The sequence below is a fragment of the Camelina sativa genome, chromosome 15 (genome assembly GCF_000633955.1).
Source record: "Camelina sativa cultivar DH55 chromosome 15, Cs, whole genome shotgun sequence".
In the NCBI taxonomy this organism is placed as follows: domain Eukaryota; kingdom Viridiplantae; phylum Streptophyta; class Magnoliopsida; order Brassicales; family Brassicaceae; genus Camelina; species Camelina sativa.
This window is the reverse complement of record NC_025699.1, coordinates 3,257,612-3,276,455: the sequence shown is the minus strand read 5'-3', so window position 1 is coordinate 3,276,455 and position 18,844 is coordinate 3,257,612. Positions and strand designations below refer to the sequence as shown.

The window sequence follows — 18,844 nt, the reverse complement described above, 5'->3', positions numbered from 1 at the left end:
CGTCAAATATTTCAGAAATCAATCACATTTTGTTTCACTTCTAACCAAGATCAAATCCCCTAATTGTATAACCCTTACAATCCCACTTTATCAATTGTCTCCATAAAAACCTACTTCAAACATGGACTATATATATACAAAAATTAAGACCAAATTTCGAGTACATATAGAAATAGACTGATATCGATCCGTGAATACTAAGTTTTTTATAGTGGGGATCAATTGCAAAGAGGAAAAACGTTTCCTAGGGTGTTCAACCTCACATTGGAGCAAGAAGCTTTGGAGACATCTTGTTGGGTTTGGTCGACCAATTCAACGTTTTGCATTGAAATTCCTCGACATGGGATGCTCTTGCTGCACGCAAAGTTCACAGCTACCGGTCTTGAGCTCGTCCCTTGTATGTTTTTGTACAACACATTGCTCACTTGCACGGCCGATTTCTGCCAAGTGTTCCATCTCAGTATTATTATTACTGATTATAACTCTAGTTGTGTTGAAAACATTTGTTATATTATTTGATGTGAATTTCGTCTTTATTTTGTTTCATACCTGTTCGGGGCATGATTCAACACGATCGCAGTAGTCCTGGTTGATGATTATTGGGTTTGTAACGTTTTTCATTATGATGTTTTGGAATATGATGTTCTTTGCCATTCCACGTCCTCCCTGATATATACATTAATAATAATACTCATATTTTTTCTTTTCTTTTTCATAGTAATAATTATTTTTATAAAACAAAAGATAATTGATAATTTACCTGCCAAGTCTTGATTCTTACACCATTAGTGGTTCCTATAAGAGTCGCTTTGTTGACTACCACATTTGAAACATATGCTTCTGAGTTATCTGCTCCCAAACTTCCAATGCTATTTTCATGTAAAAAACAAGACACCAAAAAAAATTATTAGTGATTCCAAATAAAAATGCTTGTGCTAGAACGCTTAACACCATTTAAAAACTTTGCATTTATCGTTTTAGTAGATATTTTAATAGCTCTAGGCAACATATGGTTTTGAGCATGCATCATATATCCTTTTCTCATTAAAATAAAATAAAAGATGGGCATATTTTTACAATTCTCTGATCGAAGTTGATAAAGATTAGTTGATAGTTTTCCAACAAATATAATACAGAATGTTGCACATAGTATGATGCTTAAAATAAGATAAAAACAAAAAAATTAGGTGAAATTAGGGAGAGAGATGGTTAGACCTGATTCCATGACCCGGCCCGCATGTAATGCCTGTCGCTCTCACATTCTCTGACCCACTCACTATCGATATACAATCATCACCTTCATCACCAAAAACAAACACATTACTATTTATTATCCACCAAATAAACAACAATATTTCTAGAGTGAGAGAGATTAATGTAGGAATTGAAATAAGTAACAATCCTCTCTCAGCTTCAATAAATGTTGACTTCAATTAAGTGTTGATACAACAATATATGTTTAATAAGTAAAATATAAACAGAACAAACGTTCAGACCTTTTGTAACCCATATTTAATTAATTCACTAATTTGCATGCGAATGTCAAGACAGCATTTTATATTAAGTTGGTTCATTAATAATTACCAGTACGGATGATAGAGTCTTGAATTAAGATATTGCGAGTTCCGCTAACGTGAATGCCATCGGTGTTAGGACTGTCGCCCGGAGATGTGAGCATAAGATGCAAAGCCTTCACGTTATGGCAGTCTTGAAACGTCAAATGCATTTGCTGTGCGTTTTCCAACCTAATGTTACTTACTCTCAAGTTGTTACACTCCACAAACGTAACCGCCTGCCCCATTAATAATTTTCAATACATTAGTTACATTTCTTTAATAGAGCTCCATTGTATATTTATTAGAACTGAATTTAGGGGGCGTTTGAGGTTCCTACCGTTGGAGCTCCCAGGCACGGCTGTTTCACAAAATAAATTTAGTTAGTCGATTTATATACTTTTAATTAAGGGTTTCTCTTAAGACATTGATCCAAATAGAGAAGAACTTACAAGCTCAGGGTTGATTTTGCAAGATTTTGGCCACCAAATATGTCCATTACCGTCGATGCGGCCACCTCCTTCAACACGAAGGTTATCCACATTTTCAAACACAATCCAGTGCCTACGTTCCCTGTAGTCTGATGGATTTTCCCATGCCTCAATCATTCCGTAGATCTAAACTCACACATAACAAATTATAATTAAGATGTAGAAGAAACATTATACGATAAGAATTTAATTATGCCTATATACTAGCTGCATTGGTTTTTATCATACCTTAAAAACAATCAAGGATGATTCACATGGACCGGAGAAATTGGCCGGTTTAAGCATGTATTTTCTATTATTCGGAACCACGATGTAAACTATTCCGGTCGACGAACAAGCTGATTGCCAAGCTTTCGTGAACGCCTACGGTTCAAATATATATTTTAATTTACGTTGATCGTAAATATTGTTGTGGAAATCAATATAATATGGATGAAAAGGGTATACCTGAGAATCGTCGTTTCCATTGGCTTTAGCACCAAAAGAGTTGACGTTAAAAGCTTGAGGAGAAGATCTAGGAGCATAACCATGGTGATTTTTCGTATGACTGCTACGTGTAATGTGACCATGTAGATGACTGGTTTCGTAATAAACATCGGAAGACATGAAAGGATCAGCATCTCTATGATTGAATGGGTAGCTGCTGAAACAAGAAGGGAGAAACGTTAAGAAAAATGCTGATAAGATTATGAACTTTTCATACATTTTTTTTTGTTGAGTGAGTTCTCTCAAAGTTAGATTAAAATTGGGTTTGACGTATAAAGAATAATTGAGGGAAAGAGAAGAGTGAATGATGTATCATGGAGAATGCAAAAGGGTTTATATTTATAGACATGGGAAAGAGAGAGAGAGGATAATTAAGAGCATTTCCACTGTTTAGATACTCTATCAATATGTTGTTTGACTCCAAACAAAAAAAAATCTATAAGTTTAAGATTAATATTTTATAGTATTATTTATTTGGAAATTTGACTAATAAAATCTCATTAATTAGTTTTAAAAAATATCAATTTACTTTTTAAAATTGGTAATTGGATTAGTTTGTTTAATTATATCAAATTACATGGATAAAAGATATTTAGATAAAAGAATATTGTTTTCATAATTTTTGGGGTTCTCATAATTTTTGGATAAAAGAATATTGTTTTCAATTTCTTCTTTATTTGTAGGTGTATACTAGTTAAAATTACTTGATAAGAGATATTTAGATATGCACATCTTATTTGTCATTCGGTAAAAAACCAGCAGGAAATGTTTGTTATAATTCCTCATTTGGCACAAGGAAGTTTATTTTATTCTATTAATCACTACAAGAAAATATTGGGATTTTGACTGTGGATTTTCTGCATTAATGAAGCCACTTTAAAGACATTTACCTTGACGAATAATAAATATATAAAATGAACTTTTATATTAAAGACATTCGTTTTTTTTTCTCATCAATTAGATCAAAAATTTTAACAGTTATACAAAGAAGATCGTTTTACAAAAAAAAAGAGAAAAAAAACAAATTTAAACAAAATCTTCGAACTTTGCTCTTTTATTAAGACGAGTTAGAAATAGACGGGGGTTTATGGCATAGTGGTCCAAAATTCTTCGTGTAGTTCCCACTTTGATTGGTTCTAACTCCCATCGTGGGAGGGAAGAAAGTGGCTATGTGACAATTAGCCTAAAAGACAAAAGAAATGAGAAAAATAAGTTCTTAACTTTTTTTTGCTCTGTGATATATTCTTCAGTTTTTTTTTTAATGAAGTCATGGCGTTACGCCCTGTACCACGTACTCGTCGTAAAGCATTACTTTACATCCTCATAGAATTGAGTTCACCATTTTGTTGGTTGGATCGGTTTAGCAGTTGGACTAAAGATATCGAGGTTTCTAAAAGTCTTGGTTTGTTCTTCGATTTCCCGTATTTCTAGACCTCTGTTTACATACTAATTAGATCGTGTTGTAGGTCTAGTATGTTTGTTACAGTATGTATATTGTTAGCAAACGTCTTATTTTATTTATACTGCGTAAAATTAAAGTAGTGGATTTAATTGTTAACCTAATGGTTTGACATTAACCAGGACAAATTGCACCAGTCTAACCCGTAATAATACACTTATGGTATATGTGTTTGGTAAAAATCCCCTTAAAAATTCTTATGTGATGGGAAAAGATTGGCTAAAAATTTGAAAATTTTGGTCATATCCCAACATACATGGGTAAGAGAAAAGAAAAAACATCTAAAGAGCTTTATTAAACAATTAATCTGAAAACGGAAGAGCTAATCTCGGCCTAGATGAAGAAGTAAGTATTGACTTTGGCTTTGAATTAGGTTATCTGCAAATAACTGAAATATAAGTCTCAAGTAAAAGCAGTTTTGTTGGTTAAAGCTTTAACTTCAACTTTTGTTAGATATGTCTTCAACCCAACCTTTAACATATTCAAACTTCTTATAATGATTTTCTTCGTCTTAGATAACTCGAAAGACCCAAACTTGCGGTCAATTTGAAACGAAATACTTTGAACTGTTTCTCTTCAATAGTGTTGCACGTATTGTGGTCGGATTAGTACTAATGTGTTTCGGTAAGAAACCAAATTCTCGTATTTATCTTTTTCCGTATTATTTCGGTGGAAAATATTGTCCGAGCACCAAAATGGATTCAGTTCCGACTTTCCAACTATACAGTTATATTGCAAAAAATATATATTGAGAAACCATCAAAATCTGAGACACGGTCCTGTTTTGATGACCATAATTGTACATTATTTACGTTGAGCCCCGAAAAAATATGTTAGAATGTTTTAGAAAAAGAAAGCAACAATGCATGCATGTTGTTATATCGGTGCATAGTGTGAATCAACATATAGTGAAAGTAGGCGGAGCTAACAGAAAAGGACACAAGATGGATAATTGGTAAATGATGTCAAAGGTTAAGTTAGAGAAGGTTTAGATTGTTGCATCATTGCATGGAATGGGGTCTTGCGTGTAACTTTGATTTTTTACTCTTTGTTGCGTTAGGTGATAGTATATCTACATATTCCTCCACATTTCGGATAAAGGGTTGGGTAATAGCGGGTATGGGTCGGTATGGGAAAGGTAATTCGAGTTTCTAAATCTGTTATCGGACAAGATGGGTTGAGTTGTTGAGGTATCGGCCTATCGGGTAATAAGAATCGTTATATTAATTAGTAAAATCTCTATCCAAATTTTAAGTAATTTTGGTTGATTTAATTTAAGTTACAAATCTAAAATAGTTTTAGATGATTTTTCAAAATTTTAATTACGCAAACATGCATGCGTGATTCATGCATGTATGCTAGATTTCTCCCATTTATATTCTAATTTATACATTTTCTGTTTGATGTAATGTATTATCATAAAATAATTTCATTGACCCTTATCGGATTATTTTTTTGGTTGATTCGAATTAATCTGGTATATACGGATAGGTTTAGATTATGCAAACCGATTAAAAGCCAATGAATTTGAATCCTTATAGGAATTATAGCCAATGGACACAAACCTAATGGAAACCTGGCAGTTATAAAATGATATTTTGGGGAGATCCTTCCTAGCTACAACAGGAGAAGTCCTAGGCATGGGAGAAGGCATAATGTCAATTGAATCAGGCGATATAAACACTTTTTTAAAAAGTCTCGTGTAGCCAAAAGCATATGCAGGAGCCCTACTGCCCTAGACGCATGTCCCCAACCACCATTTTCGATCCTGTCTCACTAGTCTTTTACATTAGTTTCTAAACATGACTGACTGTTCCCAATTAAATTTGCATCTACTTTTTAACAGTACCTTTTAGAGAAAGCCCAAACAAACTCATTTAGCTTAGGTTTTTTAGACATCTCTTTCACACAAAAAGTTCTGCATATTCTATATACATCTTAGATGAGATTCCTAATGAGTATCCCCATTCAAGGCAACGCTACGCAAAATACACATATATTGGCCTTGGTTTTTCATTAAACTGAAGATGGTTATATATTCATCCAAAAGACTAAATGGATATCATTATTATCAGCTACAGATTATAGCCCTCTTATTATACTCTCTGTTTCTTAAGATGCTGTCTCATGTCTCCTTACTACTGATATAAGGCAAATCTATACGACGTCAGAAAAAAAAAAAAAAAAAAAAAAGGGATAATATACAATCCAAACAAAAATTAAAAATCAATAAAAGTATTCAAGCCATATGTAAATCAAGAAAAGAGGCTATCTAAACTCTTCTTCTTTTTTTTTGTTAAAGAATGCTATGTGAACTTATTTTAAAATTTATTAGCATTGGCTTTGAGCTTGGCTTGTAGAGGAGCACCAGAAAACCTCACATCTCTGTACTAATACCCAATCCACCTACAAGTCAACTTGTTCCAACGTATTTAAAAATCAATTTGAAAATAAAATAAAACGAAAACTAGAAACATGTTCTGTTGTTTAATGCTTAGTTAATTCTAAAGAGTGAAAAATATAAAAATTGGACGAAAGGTAAAGAATAAGATATACACAAGTCACCCATCTGCTGTACACGTACTTTCTTTCACGTTTGAAGAAACGCAGTACAAAAGAATAACAACAACAACCAAAAAAGGGTCAGAGAGTATTGAACTTTTTAGTTACAAAAGAATCGATTTTTTTATTTTTTTTTTCTACTTAGAAGAATTGGTTGAATAACATAATAAATTTACAAATATATCTATAGAGAAAAGTAAACAAAAAATTCTAACAAAAAAAAGAATAACCTCAAACTTTGTTGGGCCTTGGCGTGCAAGTTAGATGACTGTTCTCTCAAGTGTCTTCTTCAACGAAGACCCTGAAGATGAAATCCCTGAAACGTCGTGCGTATTGCTTTGGATCAACTGCTGAGATTGATGTCGGATCATACTGCATTGATTTGTAGGCATGTTCAAGCTTCTTGCTTATGTCGTAGTCTTGTAGAATGTCTATTACACCAAAGTAGAGAATCACATCATAAAATTCACCAGTTGGATCCCCAACAAGCTGATTCTCACAGTCACTTCTTCTCACTGTTCTTTCAACTCTTGCTGGCATGTTTATACCCAATTTTATTGATGCTAGCCTGGAAAAAACATATCATTAAAGAAGAACCACACTTTGTGTTATAAAACCCTTTTTTTTTTTTACGTTTTTTGCGATATAAACATTGAATTTATGGTTCTTTACTTGCTGGCATCAAGAAGAAACCGGTCCATTTCTCCCCGGGAGAGACGAGCGTTTCCACCATCAGAGTTTCCTGCTTAAAGATGATGAAGTTGCTTCAATCAAGCTTTAAGATGGAATTTTCGAAAATTGAGTTAAAGATTTGACAAGATTTTACCGGTTGGGGTTCGAGCACCGGAAGTAGGAGTGGCAGAGTCTTTAAATGCAGCTTCTCGAAAGTGAAGACCAACCAAGAGACTATAATCCATGATTCTCTCTTGTTCAAGGAATTCACAGTCTCTGTCCACTTGCCTGGTAAAAAAAAAACAAATACTCAGAATTTGGGATTAATAATGAAAGAAAGCAAAAAGAGATATAAGTAATGAATCAGTCACCTGCAAAATTCTTGGAACCAGTTCTTTTGCAATCGGAATGCAAAATTTAGATCAAGATCTTTAAGAGTCGTGTTTGGATCGATTTCAGACTCTGGTTTAGTAGTAAGACGGCCATGAGAGGATCCTTTGAGGTCAAACCGCCTATGGATGGAGTGACCAGTACAGAATAGATTACCCATTATCACAAATCGAACCTGCAGGCAAAAGTATACTCTCATTAGTACATCCAAACTGAGAATGCTAACAAAAACAATGCAGAGACATGAATACAAAAAGGGGTATGGACCTTTTTCTGTGCAGTGCCAGTCAATTTCACGCAATGAAGACCGAAGAACTTGGTAACTAAAGTGTTTTCACATGCCCTGACATGATTGTAGTAAGCTGGGAGCATCCTTATAAGAACCTGTCAAGGGAAAAAAAACAAAGACATCAGTGAATCCTACTTAATAATCAGAATGATGCGGTTTAAAAAATTCAGCTCTTACTTTAGTTTCTGCCTTCTTCATAGTCTTGATCATGTAGCGGTCATCGTTGGTCAAGTAGAAAAAGCTTCCACTTTTCCCTGGAGATGATAGCTCCCTAAGAGCATCATTCCCACAAATAGATAACATATAATCTGCTGCGTCGACACTAAACAGTTTCCGCAGAGTCCTACACAAACACACAACATTTTCATCTGTTTTCTTAAAATACCACAAGAGAAGAAATCAAAAGGTAAGAGAGACTCAAACCTGAAAACCACAGGACAATAATCCTTCCATTTGAACTCACAAGACTGGTGTGGAGGAGTGTATTTTGATCCTTCAGATGGGAACTTCGTCCAAAGTTTTTCCTTTGGATCAAACGCAGAAGCCTTCAAATCAAGAGAAGTCGCTGGTGCTGGTCTTCCAACAGAATGTCTTCCCAACAAAAAAAAAACAACACTCCACATCAAACAAATAACAAAGCGAAAAAAACACAAATAGATAGTTTCGGTTTTTACCTAATTCCGAGCTGCAAGTTAAGCATGAGTTCATAATTCTTGTGACCTTTGGAGATAGTTTGTCCTTGTTTCTTAGCAGGTTGTATTCTCAAAGGCCCTAATGAGGATCTATTACTCTCTGCATTATCATCTAACTGAAGATAACCAGAACCATTATTCCTCAACTCCATTTCACCATTACTTACCCTTCCATCAACCGATCTCCTCCTGGGCCTCTCACTGTTCTTGGTCCTGTTCCCACTACTACTCTGCTCAGAAGAACCATACCAAACAGGCATCTTCTGAGACGGCAAAACCGGGATCCTCTGACAAGTAGAAACCACACATTCACTCAAATCAGCATAGAACACTTGTTGTGGCTGCCAATCAAAATTCCCTGAAGAAGTAGAAGGGTAATAAGTCCCGTTCTGTTCTTTAGGATCTTTGCTCCAAACACCAACGTAGAAACTCCCATCAGACCAACGGAAAGTTCCATTGCCTTTAGGAGCACCGTCTTCCCAAGAACCATCGTAACGGTTCCCGTTGCTCCAAATCATGGTACCGTTACCATTCATCAACGCATTCTTCCATTGTCCAATGTAATGATTCTCGTTCTTCCATTGATACCTACCGTGTCCATCTTGTAAACCTCTCCTCCATTCTCCATCGTAGCAATCACCGTTGACGTAACTTTTCGTTCCTTGCCCATGTCTCAGATTCATAACCCATGACCCTCTATACAAGTCTCCAGAAGAATCAATATAAGTACCTACCAAAACAAAAAAATAAAAATCAAAACTTTATGATTCAGATGAAACAACGATTCGGGTAGGGAATTGTAAAAAGTTGTTAACCTTTGCCGTCCATGTAACCGTTTTTGAAATCGCCTTCGTAGGTGGCACCACTAGGCCAACTGAAACGACCTTTACCCATGGTTTTGCCTCTACACCATTCTCCGACATACATACAACCATCGGTCCAAAGGTATTTGCCATGGCCGTGAGGGAGATTATCACGCCATTGTCCTGTGTAGAAATCACCGCTTGGTAAAGCTTTCTCGGCGTGGTAAGACTCACCAGTTGGTCTGCTGTAATCGTCGGCGTCATCTGCGTGTGCTACCGACATTTCTATATTCTCCTGCTTCTTCTTCTTCTTCCTACGAAATTTCACTTTTTTATTTAAAAAATCTATTTTTTTTTTTCTTTCTTTCTTTCTTCACATTGTCTTGTTGGATTCTACGTTTCTCTCTTTCGTCGTTCCTCCATAGCTTAGATCGCCGAGCCGCATATTTTGGTGGGTCTTTCAGAAATTATCGGATTTTCAATGGAGGAAAATGTAGTATAGCCAAGGACGACGAGAACATAGATAGATAGAGAGAGATAGAGAGAGAGAGAGAGAGAGAGATAAAGGAGATGTCTTTTTTTGGGAATGGCGTGGGGAAACGAAGAGCAACAGAAGAGAAGAGAAGAGGAAATTGAAAACGAGGAGGGAAAAAGAAAAGAAAAAAAAAGAGGGAAGATTGAGAAATGTTGTTGGTGGTGTGTGATGATGGATGAATCTCTCTATCGAGAGAGAGAGAAATTGTAAAAGTTTGGTAATGGCCATTGTTATTGGAGCTCCGCGTTTGATTCCTAAAGCGACTACCAAACCAGACATCTGGAGGGACTCTCGCATAGATGCGACGTGGTTACCTTGTCAATTTGCTTACGTCATTTCCTTTTTCAAATTACAATAAATAAAAATAATAATAATAATGAGAACGAACTTCCCCACGGAAACCAAATTAGTCAAATTCCAAACATAAAATATGATACGGTTATAGTTTCTTTTTTTGTTTAAAATTATCCTAGTCAATGGAGTCCCTTCTTTTATGCTCAATCTGACTCAACTCTTGTATACTTAAAACTTCTTTTGTTGATTGATCATTTCTTTGATTTTTTTTCCCCCTAATAATAATGAAAGTCATACTTTTCAATCATTCAAATAAACAACACAAATTGACAGCTACAAACTAGGTTTAATATGTTTATAGTTTAAGTTGATAGTAAAGACAAGTGATTTTAGTGGGGGTGGGTAATTCATTTTTAAAAAAGAGTTAGTGCTTTGCTTTTCACTCAACAAACAAACTTTTTGTGTGCCTTAATCTTAAAAGAGTGATCGATTGCGACTGTTTTGAAAAAGGAAAAAGTTTGGAGAGAAGTTAAACATGTATAAATTTCTATTATCTAGTCGTCCAAGGAAATCATTTCTAACTGGTTTGTCCAAGGAAAATGTACTATTTTTCGAGCTGTCTTAACAATTTACGTAGAAGCTGATCTTTTTTTTTTTTGTATAATGACCATTGACCAACCTCATAAAGAAAGAAAAAAAGATGTCCACCTGAAACAAGCAAGAACCCACACACCTTCTTCAAAAAGCTTATTGCAATCTCCACTTATACGCTATCCAATGCATCACTCGGCAATTCATCTTTGTTCTTTCCAGGAACCATTCTTTCTGTTGCTAGTCTCTCCTCTAGAGCTCTTGCCCCTCTTTCTCTGCAATTACATCTTTTTGAGTTATAACAAGTTTTTTTTTTGCCTTTTCTAGAACCGAATATACAAGTTTTCTCAGGATTTGGTTCAATACAAACTACTCATAATCATAGTCTCTTAAGTCCTACATTCTGATAAAAATCACTTTTTCTTAGAATCGAATGAATAAAATCATTCGTTATCTCGTTTTGCATTATGTAGATCCTAGAGGATGTCAAGCCAAAAAAAGGTGTATACTCATATTTGAAGACATAAACTGCACTAACCCCCATAGAGCTGGGGATTCAGTAAGAATGTAAGATTGCTACATCTAAAGTCTAAATAAACTGCCATTGAACTATAACAGGAAAGAGGGGAAAAAAAGAAAAGGAAACAATTTTACCTCCTTCTGGATGCTTCAGCAGAATCGGAACCTGGCAATGGTGCACCACTGGTAGCATAATCATGGTCTTCACTGGTGACATTTGATCGTCCACAAAGCATCCGGTGAAAGATTGAGGCTATAGGGTCAATTATAGGCCTGCATTTCATTTGGAAAAACAAAATTACCAACAACATATGAGGCATGAATTGATTTGTCGGCAAACTCGAAAGTGTAGTTAAAAAATGTAGAAATATTCTTTACCTGAGTAATTCAGGAAAGAAAGAGGAGAATGCAAAGTCATCACTTGGATCACCTCTGAGCTTTGTTTCTGGTCTCCTCTGCAGGTACCTGAGGTATAACCAGCCCATATATGTACCAAATATCAAAGTGGGAAGGTATGCTGCTGAATCTAGTGTAAAGAAGCTTGAGGCTATTGACAGAATTAGCATAATTGAGGGCAACCACTGCACACAAAAACCAGAGGCAAGAATAGGATGTGAGAACTTCTTCGACCAGCCGAAGTTAAAGTAAGCAAAATGACATAGTTTTATTCATTTCTTATTAGAAAGTAAGAGATTACCTTTGCTTTTATCTTTAACAGCAATACCTCCTGGTCAGGTATTATCTGCTTTATCCCGACAAGAAGGCCTGCCAAGACACCATGAAAACCTGCAAAGGGCATATATCTAGCAAGGAGAAAACAGAGAACACATTATTATACTGAGGAAAAATATGAAATATAACTAAGAATAGAGTAGTCATCATATACAGTGGTAAAGAGTGAACTTAACCGAGCAGGGAAGCAAACGAGTTATAATAATTTACAGCGTGGAGGATCACAGACTCTATTTTCATTATGAATAAACAGACAGACACTTAGTGAGTATGTATAGGATGGTGGAGTACTTACAGGTAGATTTCCAGCCTCGTGATGTAGTATAAAGCAATGGCTGTAACGAAAACACAGAGATACGTAAGGAAGTTCACCACAAAGATGAACTTAAGGAACTCCTTGGATCCCCAGACGGGCTCCAGGAACTTTCCCATAAAGAGGAGAGAAACGGTGCTGAAGACAACCTGCAACATTGCAAAACAGTCACTCATTCATTCAAGTACTATTAGATGAGAAAACTGGATTTGGATAGGAACAAGTTGAACATACCCCATATACTGATAGTTCAAAATAGCCGCTTGTAATCAGATTCCAGGCAAAAGGAATAGTCCTATAGTGAACAAGAGTTAGAAGTCATTCGAATCACTGGAATTCACAATTTTCAAGGAGCATCACATTGTTCTCACGCTGGAATTTGAATAATACTACCATGCGAGCATCAAATTCGCATCCTAAGTAATATACTTATAACTGATTTTAACATATATAAAACCCTAATTTCTTCAAAACAGTGAATCAGGAATTAGAATCGCGCGGAGTAGAACAAAATGCATTCAGTAGCAAAATCGTAACCCTAGAATTTGAAATAAGATTGAGAAGGAGAGAAAGACGGAAGTACCTCGCCGGAATGAGAGCAAGGTAAGGGATGGTAGCAGGAATGAACTGAACAACGAGGTGTCCCACAACAAGTACCAGAGCAAGTCCTTTGCAGAGCTTAGTGAAAGTGGTGAACATACTCGTTCCCTGAACACACAATGTAAGACGATTAAGACGATTAGTAAGATCAGAGACGACGGTTTCCAAAAAAATCGAAAAACAAAGAAAACGCAAAAAGATCTCAGAGCCGATTTCGTAGATCTACTATAATAACCGTACCGGAGAACTCATGTCGCCGGAGGACTTGAGCGAGAGAGAGTGTAAAACAACAAATCTGACGATAGATCTCGCCGATGCAGCTCAAACCGGAGATTATTTTCTCCTTTAATTCTCCCTCAATTGGTAATTTATATACTTATATATATGTTATTAATTAAATTATATACATATCTACATTATTATTATATGTTTGTTACTTTGTTCACACTTTACAACAATAACAAAAAAAAAATAACATTTTTACTATTAACACCAAACATACATGATTAGTGTGTTATCATTGAAAAATCTTGATTTGCTTTTCATACTAATGTAGAAACTAGGATTGGTTCTGAAGAATGATCAATCAAATTATGGTTTTTTTATACATAGGTTTTGAGGTGGATCAAGAAGAAAAAGTATTAGCATCTCTTCACTATTAAATTCAAAAACAAAACAAACAAAAAAGAAAAGTGAGGGAAGAAAGGAGGATATATATATATCATTGAGTGAGAGGAAGACATTCAAGCTGGATCTCAAGTACACCTCTCTCCACATTTTGAAGCCTAAGTGAAATGTCTTGTCTCACTTTCCCTTCTTCAAGTGAGATTATCCCATCACTCACCAATGTGTTCTCTTTGCTCGCCACCCAACTTCCCAGCTGCATTGGTTCTTTTATGCTCGATGACTCGTAAGCTTTTGCTGCACTCACCAATGGTTGTATGTCTATCTCTGCCTCTCCCATGAAATCATCTGTCGAGAATGTATCCTTGTCGTACACTAGCTGCAAATTTTTTACATATCAAAAGATTTTGGTATATACTCTGTTCAGTCGAGTTTGTTAACGGCTAAAAATGTTTATGATATTTCTGTTCTTACCACTTTGAGAGGAGGCATGGGCTCAGGTATCGAAAGCATTAGCGTCTCATTCCACACAGGGTTCAAGTTGTTCTTGATCACCCGTGTTTTTACCGACTATAACAAACAAACAATCATGAGAGGTTAAGTAAAAATCATACAAGTTGTCTAGTAGAGATATGGCAGAGAGCTCACTTGTTGGCCAAGAGCAAGGATAACATAAGGATCGCTGGTCATCACGTCTCGAACCGCAAGATTGGTTCCTTTAACCACATTAACCTTAATTAATCCCACAAACTCAATCATGCCTGCCTGTAAAGTAAAACACCCACAAAATTAACGTTAGCAACATTTATTAGCCAAACATGTAACGTTGTGTATGTGTTCAGTAGTTGTTACCATGGAATTGCTCTTCTTTGGTCCTTTGTGATCAGATTCTCTTCTTCCCCAGCTATTCCTAAATGCATGACCAATACGGTTTTTTGTAGAACGGTGGTTTGCTGAACATAAAGACGGTGGTGAAGTAGCTATTCTGCTAGGCTGTTGATAAGGGCACAAAGCACCATCCTTTGGATCCATAAACTGGTGCATCTCATATTTTTTTCTGCAGGTTTAAAGATATAACGACAAGAACATTATTATACAAACATAACATTATAACAAACTGTAAGTAAAAAATGTCACCTGATGAAATCATTGCGTTCCTCATTAGTAGAGTCTGGTTTGGGTTTCTTTGACTGGTCGATGTTGCAAGCTTCGTATCTCTCGTTCACTGTGGTGTTTCCACCGTACCCTACAAGCATGTCAACTTGATCATCTGTCCAATCGTCTAGTTTTACTGACAGAACCTGCGATGATCGGTCAATCAAAGTTATCGATTTAAAGGCTACAAACACAGAAGCAGAGAAAACAAGATTGGTAATGGAAAAGAAAGTACCTTAGATATATGAACTCCAAGACTTCTGTGTACACCAGAACACTTAATGCAGATAAATACACCGAGACTCAACGACCTAAAACGAGATGAAATGAATCAATCCAATCCATCAAAAGAAGATGTACAGAACCACACAACAAGTAATTAATCAAACTTACACCCATTTTGGTTCAGGAGAGCCACAGTCAGCACAATATTTATTCCCAGGTTGCTTCAGCAACTTCTCTAACCGATCTCGAGGATCTGAAAAACAAAACATGTCACCAACTAACACTAACATATATCTTAAGAAAAGTTCCATATCCAAAAAAAAATAAGAATCACCAGAAGGAGATGTTTGCAAATCCATGTGAGGAGTCCATCTGGGTGTCTCTGAACATAAAAGTTCATATAAGCAAGCATGCGACCCTATAAAACAAACAAAAGCCAAGATTTAAAACCATTTACACGTTTAAAAAGTTGGGGGTAAGGGGATAATAGATGAAAGGATTGTGTTGGAATTTACCTGAAACTTCAACAACAGGTTCGACATTTTCTTGGCCGAGAGACATTTCGAATCAGAGCCGAGACAATATAGTGAAGAACACAGGAATGCTCAAAAAAGCCGTGACCATTCAAACAACATTATTCCCAAGAATCAAGACAACATCGTCCCCTAAGGAGCCATTGCATTTTTTAAAAACAAGGAGAATCTGAATCCATCATCACCAGAGAAAACAAAACAATATAACTTGATTTGCACCACACAAAGCAAAAGTTTTATCAAAAAAAAATCATTCCTTGACAAATTACCTTAAATAAAGGGGCTAATATGAAATTCCAAACCCATCAAAGCCTCGCTCAAATTTCAATTTCTTGGAAGAAGAACCTAAAAACTCTAAAGATGAGTTGACATCGACATCTTTGCTTTTCTTTTTCTTTCTTTTTTGTTGAGAAGAGGGAGAAAAAGTAAGGTTGGGTGTAACGACCACGAAGGGTAAAAACCTAAAAACGATGAAACATAAANAAAAAAGCCGTGGCCATTCAAACAACATTATTCCCAAGAATCAAGACAACATCCCCAAAGGAGCCATTGGATTTTTTAAAACAAGGAGAATCTGAATCCATCACCAGAAAACAAAACATAAACTTAATTTGCACCAAACAAAGCAAAAGTTTTTCAAAGATTCGTTCTTTGAGAAATACCTTAAACAAAGGGGCTAATATGAAATTACAAACCCATCAAAGCCTCGTTCCAATTTCAATTTCAATGTCTTGGAAGAACCTAAAAACTCTAAAAGATCAGTTGATTCTTTTATTTTTTGGGGGAAGAGGGAGAAAAAGTAAGGTTGGGTGTAACGACCACGGAGGCCTATAAACGATGAAACATAAAAACAGAATTACGGAAGGATTTTGGAAGAAAATTGTCTGAAAAGTTGCATCATCATCCTGCAGACAAAGGAGATTGAGAAGCCTATGATTAGTTGTGTTTTTTGTTTTTTTATTTGTCGGCCAGAGAGAGATTGAAAAAAAAAAAAAAAAAAAAGAGGATTTTCGATTTTGTGATTTTCAATTTTGTGAAAATATTGTAGTTGACACGTCATTATAACAAATTATCACAACATTTTTCCTTTTTCCCTTACCAAACAACCTTATTAAAATCTCTTAAATTTAGAAACACATTAAAGTTGTGATTGCCTCTGCAAATAAACCAATAACATGCATTGGTTTGGTACATTTGTTTACCAATAAATATTGAACTTATTTTAATGAGTTCTAAGTTTTGGATTTGGCTCATATCAGTAGTAGTAGTTGCCTCATCATTGTCATATTGCCCAATCTAACTAAAAAACAAAACTTAATTTTGAATATAATAAGAACTGAGAAAGTCGCATAGCTTTCCCACCCTCAACTAACTCATGCCTCCATCTTAGTTGTTCGACAATATTAAACACAAAATAAAAGCCATAGCTGATACCAAAAGGTCCAAAACACATTACAATATATAAGATATACAAACTAGTTATTAGTATAAGATAATATTTCATTTACAGCTTTTAAACATTGGTGACAAAGACAATAAAAGACAGAAGAAAAGAAAACTACCAGTAAATACTATTTAGTACAATGTAGATGTTACTTACCACTCATAATTTATACCGAATCCTGAGGAATTCCCAGTAATGGTTTAGCATATGATCATTAGGCTTCACGCGATTCCAATTCCCGTTACAGAATATAGCATACGCATCTGCTGCATACTTTCCAACGCCATGCAACTGAGTGACATGAGTCCAGCTCTCTTGAAGATACTCCAGAGATAACCGTTGAATCATTTTGGCTCTCTTCTTTTGCAGTCCAAGAGGTTTTATCAGACTCTCTATCTCCTTTTCTTCAACTTCTGTTGCAGTCTTTGCATCAGGACACAATGCGAACAAGTCTGATATCACTCCCCGTGTCTGCAATCACCTTTTAAAACAAATTCACTGACCAACCCACACAAAGCCTTTTCTTCTACCAAATTTCAACAAGACCAAAGCAATACATTTCATGGTTAATCAATTACTCGTCAAACCAAAAGACTGTAACTACTTCTTAATGACAAAACTAAACACATCCACTTAAACGAATTTGGTCTCAAATACTAATTAGTGTATCTATCTAAGTTCAGCAAAGATAAGGAGAGAGGAATGAGGACAAACCTGAGCACCAGATGTTTTGTTGAGAAGCATACATATAACTAGCACACGCCATGGATCATGCCAATGATCTTCTTGAAGTAGATTACATGGAGATCGTGGAGGCACCCATGTGTTATCAGGCGTTTTCCGCAGGTATGCCTCATCGGTCTTCTGAGAAAGCGAGAGTAAAGGACTCACAACCGGAGTTTTCCTCACCCTTGTTGACTTCTCCTTTTGTGATTCATCGATTCTAATTCCATCCGCAGGCACAACATCATGGAAATATCTTGAAACTTTCACAACCTTAAAATACTGACGCAAATCTCTTGGCTGTTCTGAATCAGCTGACGCCTGAAAATAACGCGAAACTCTTCGAACCTTAGCTTGAAGTTTTCTGCTTTCTCTCCTATAGTTTCTTCCACTTTGTGAAGCAACAATATCAGAACCACATTGTGAAATAGCTGATGCCTGGAAGTATGGAGAAACTCTTGGAACTTTGCTGCATCCTTTCCTACGTTTTCTTCTACTTTGAGAGCAAACACTATGAGAATCACACCCTACATTGGACTGTTGTGAATCAGTAGTAGATCCTTGGAAGTATGGAGAAACAAGATTATAACTAGAAGTTTCATTTCCAAAGTCATCCCTTTTCCTACTCCTCACACCCTTAAAAGCGAACCCAGAGAACAAATCATCCAAATTTCTACTACATGAAACAAAGCTATCGCTCTTATTACCCTTGTCGAGGCAACAAACATCATCACGATGACATTGAAGAAGCAAATTACTTCTGGTTTCAGTTTCATCAATGCAACCCAAATCTCGAATTCTTTCATCATCCTCCTTAAATAAACCAATCAAGCGATTCTCAACCATTACCTCGATAGTATCGGAGTCGGGTCTCCGACGAGTCATCATCACTGAAGTATCATCGTCCCTTCCAAGTCTTCGACCTCTCCTTCGCGTATACGTATAAATTACTGGAGGAACCATCTCAAATTTACAAATATATAATCTCCTCAATCTCTTTTAAGGAACCAAAACAGAGCACCCAATCTCTCTTCTTCGCCGATATTTTTGTTTTGTCTGTAAATTACCCTTTTTCGCCATTAGTGTCTGTAAAATTTATAAGTATTTTTTTGGTCAATTATATATATATATATATATATATTTTTTTTTTTTTTTTTTT

The 18,844-nt window shown here is 35.7% G+C and overlaps 5 protein-coding genes across 7 annotated transcripts; all 5 read right to left on the bottom strand.

Annotated features, from left to right (window-relative positions):
* Positions 7 to 2,825, bottom strand: LOC104744991 (polygalacturonase QRT2-like). Its single transcript, XM_010466141.2, has 9 exons — positions 2,492 to 2,825; positions 2,273 to 2,407; positions 2,006 to 2,170; positions 1,894 to 1,914; positions 1,585 to 1,792; positions 1,216 to 1,297; positions 761 to 869; positions 550 to 666; positions 7 to 440 (listed from the first exon to the last, which is right to left on the bottom strand). The coding sequence occupies exons 1-9, from the start codon at positions 2,747 to 2,749 to the stop codon at positions 219 to 221; spliced, it is 1,317 nt and encodes a 438-aa protein (XP_010464443.1). The 5' UTR covers positions 2,750 to 2,825; the 3' UTR covers positions 7 to 218.
* Positions 6,697 to 10,139, bottom strand: LOC104744990 (phosphatidylinositol 4-phosphate 5-kinase 6-like). Its single transcript, XM_010466140.1, has 9 exons — positions 9,410 to 10,139; positions 8,577 to 9,324; positions 8,326 to 8,493; positions 8,080 to 8,245; positions 7,881 to 7,997; positions 7,595 to 7,788; positions 7,378 to 7,511; positions 7,224 to 7,293; positions 6,697 to 7,119 (listed from the first exon to the last, which is right to left on the bottom strand). Exons 1-9 carry the CDS (start codon positions 9,678 to 9,680, stop codon positions 6,828 to 6,830), a joined length of 2,160 nt encoding a protein of 719 aa, XP_010464442.1. The 5' UTR covers positions 9,681 to 10,139; the 3' UTR covers positions 6,697 to 6,827.
* LOC104744989 (rhomboid-like protein 19) lies at positions 10,752 to 13,341 on the bottom strand. Its single transcript, XM_010466139.2, has 8 exons — positions 13,222 to 13,341; positions 12,965 to 13,089; positions 12,616 to 12,676; positions 12,364 to 12,530; positions 12,034 to 12,139; positions 11,715 to 11,917; positions 11,472 to 11,609; positions 10,752 to 11,092 (listed from the first exon to the last, which is right to left on the bottom strand). The coding sequence occupies exons 1-8, from the start codon at positions 13,231 to 13,233 to the stop codon at positions 10,990 to 10,992; spliced, it is 915 nt and encodes a 304-aa protein (XP_010464441.1). The 5' UTR covers positions 13,234 to 13,341; the 3' UTR covers positions 10,752 to 10,989.
* On the bottom strand, positions 13,547 to 16,000 carry LOC104744988 (probable ADP-ribosylation factor GTPase-activating protein AGD11). 2 transcript variants are annotated; one of them, XM_010466138.2, is made up of 10 exons: positions 15,788 to 16,000; positions 15,501 to 15,687; positions 15,320 to 15,403; positions 15,154 to 15,238; positions 14,996 to 15,071; positions 14,743 to 14,906; positions 14,458 to 14,662; positions 14,254 to 14,370; positions 14,080 to 14,175; positions 13,547 to 13,984 (listed from the first exon to the last, which is right to left on the bottom strand). In XM_010466138.2, exons 2-10 carry the CDS (start codon positions 15,544 to 15,546, stop codon positions 13,703 to 13,705), a joined length of 1,155 nt encoding a protein of 384 aa, XP_010464440.1. In that variant the 5' UTR covers positions 15,547 to 15,687; positions 15,788 to 16,000; the 3' UTR covers positions 13,547 to 13,702. The 2 variants fall into 2 exon arrangements, with proteins under 2 accessions (XP_010464440.1, XP_019092031.1); XM_019236486.1 differs by having other exon boundaries at positions 15,501 to 15,650.
* LOC104744987 (methyl-CpG-binding domain protein 4-like protein) lies at positions 16,920 to 18,756 on the bottom strand. 2 transcript variants are annotated; one of them, XM_010466136.2, is made up of 2 exons: positions 17,677 to 18,756; positions 16,920 to 17,433 (listed from the first exon to the last, which is right to left on the bottom strand). In XM_010466136.2, the coding sequence occupies exons 1-2, from the start codon at positions 18,646 to 18,648 to the stop codon at positions 17,122 to 17,124; spliced, it is 1,284 nt and encodes a 427-aa protein (XP_010464438.1). In that variant the 5' UTR covers positions 18,649 to 18,756; the 3' UTR covers positions 16,920 to 17,121. The 2 variants fall into 2 exon arrangements, with proteins under 2 accessions (XP_010464438.1, XP_019092656.1); XM_019237111.1 differs by having other exon boundaries at positions 17,301 to 17,443.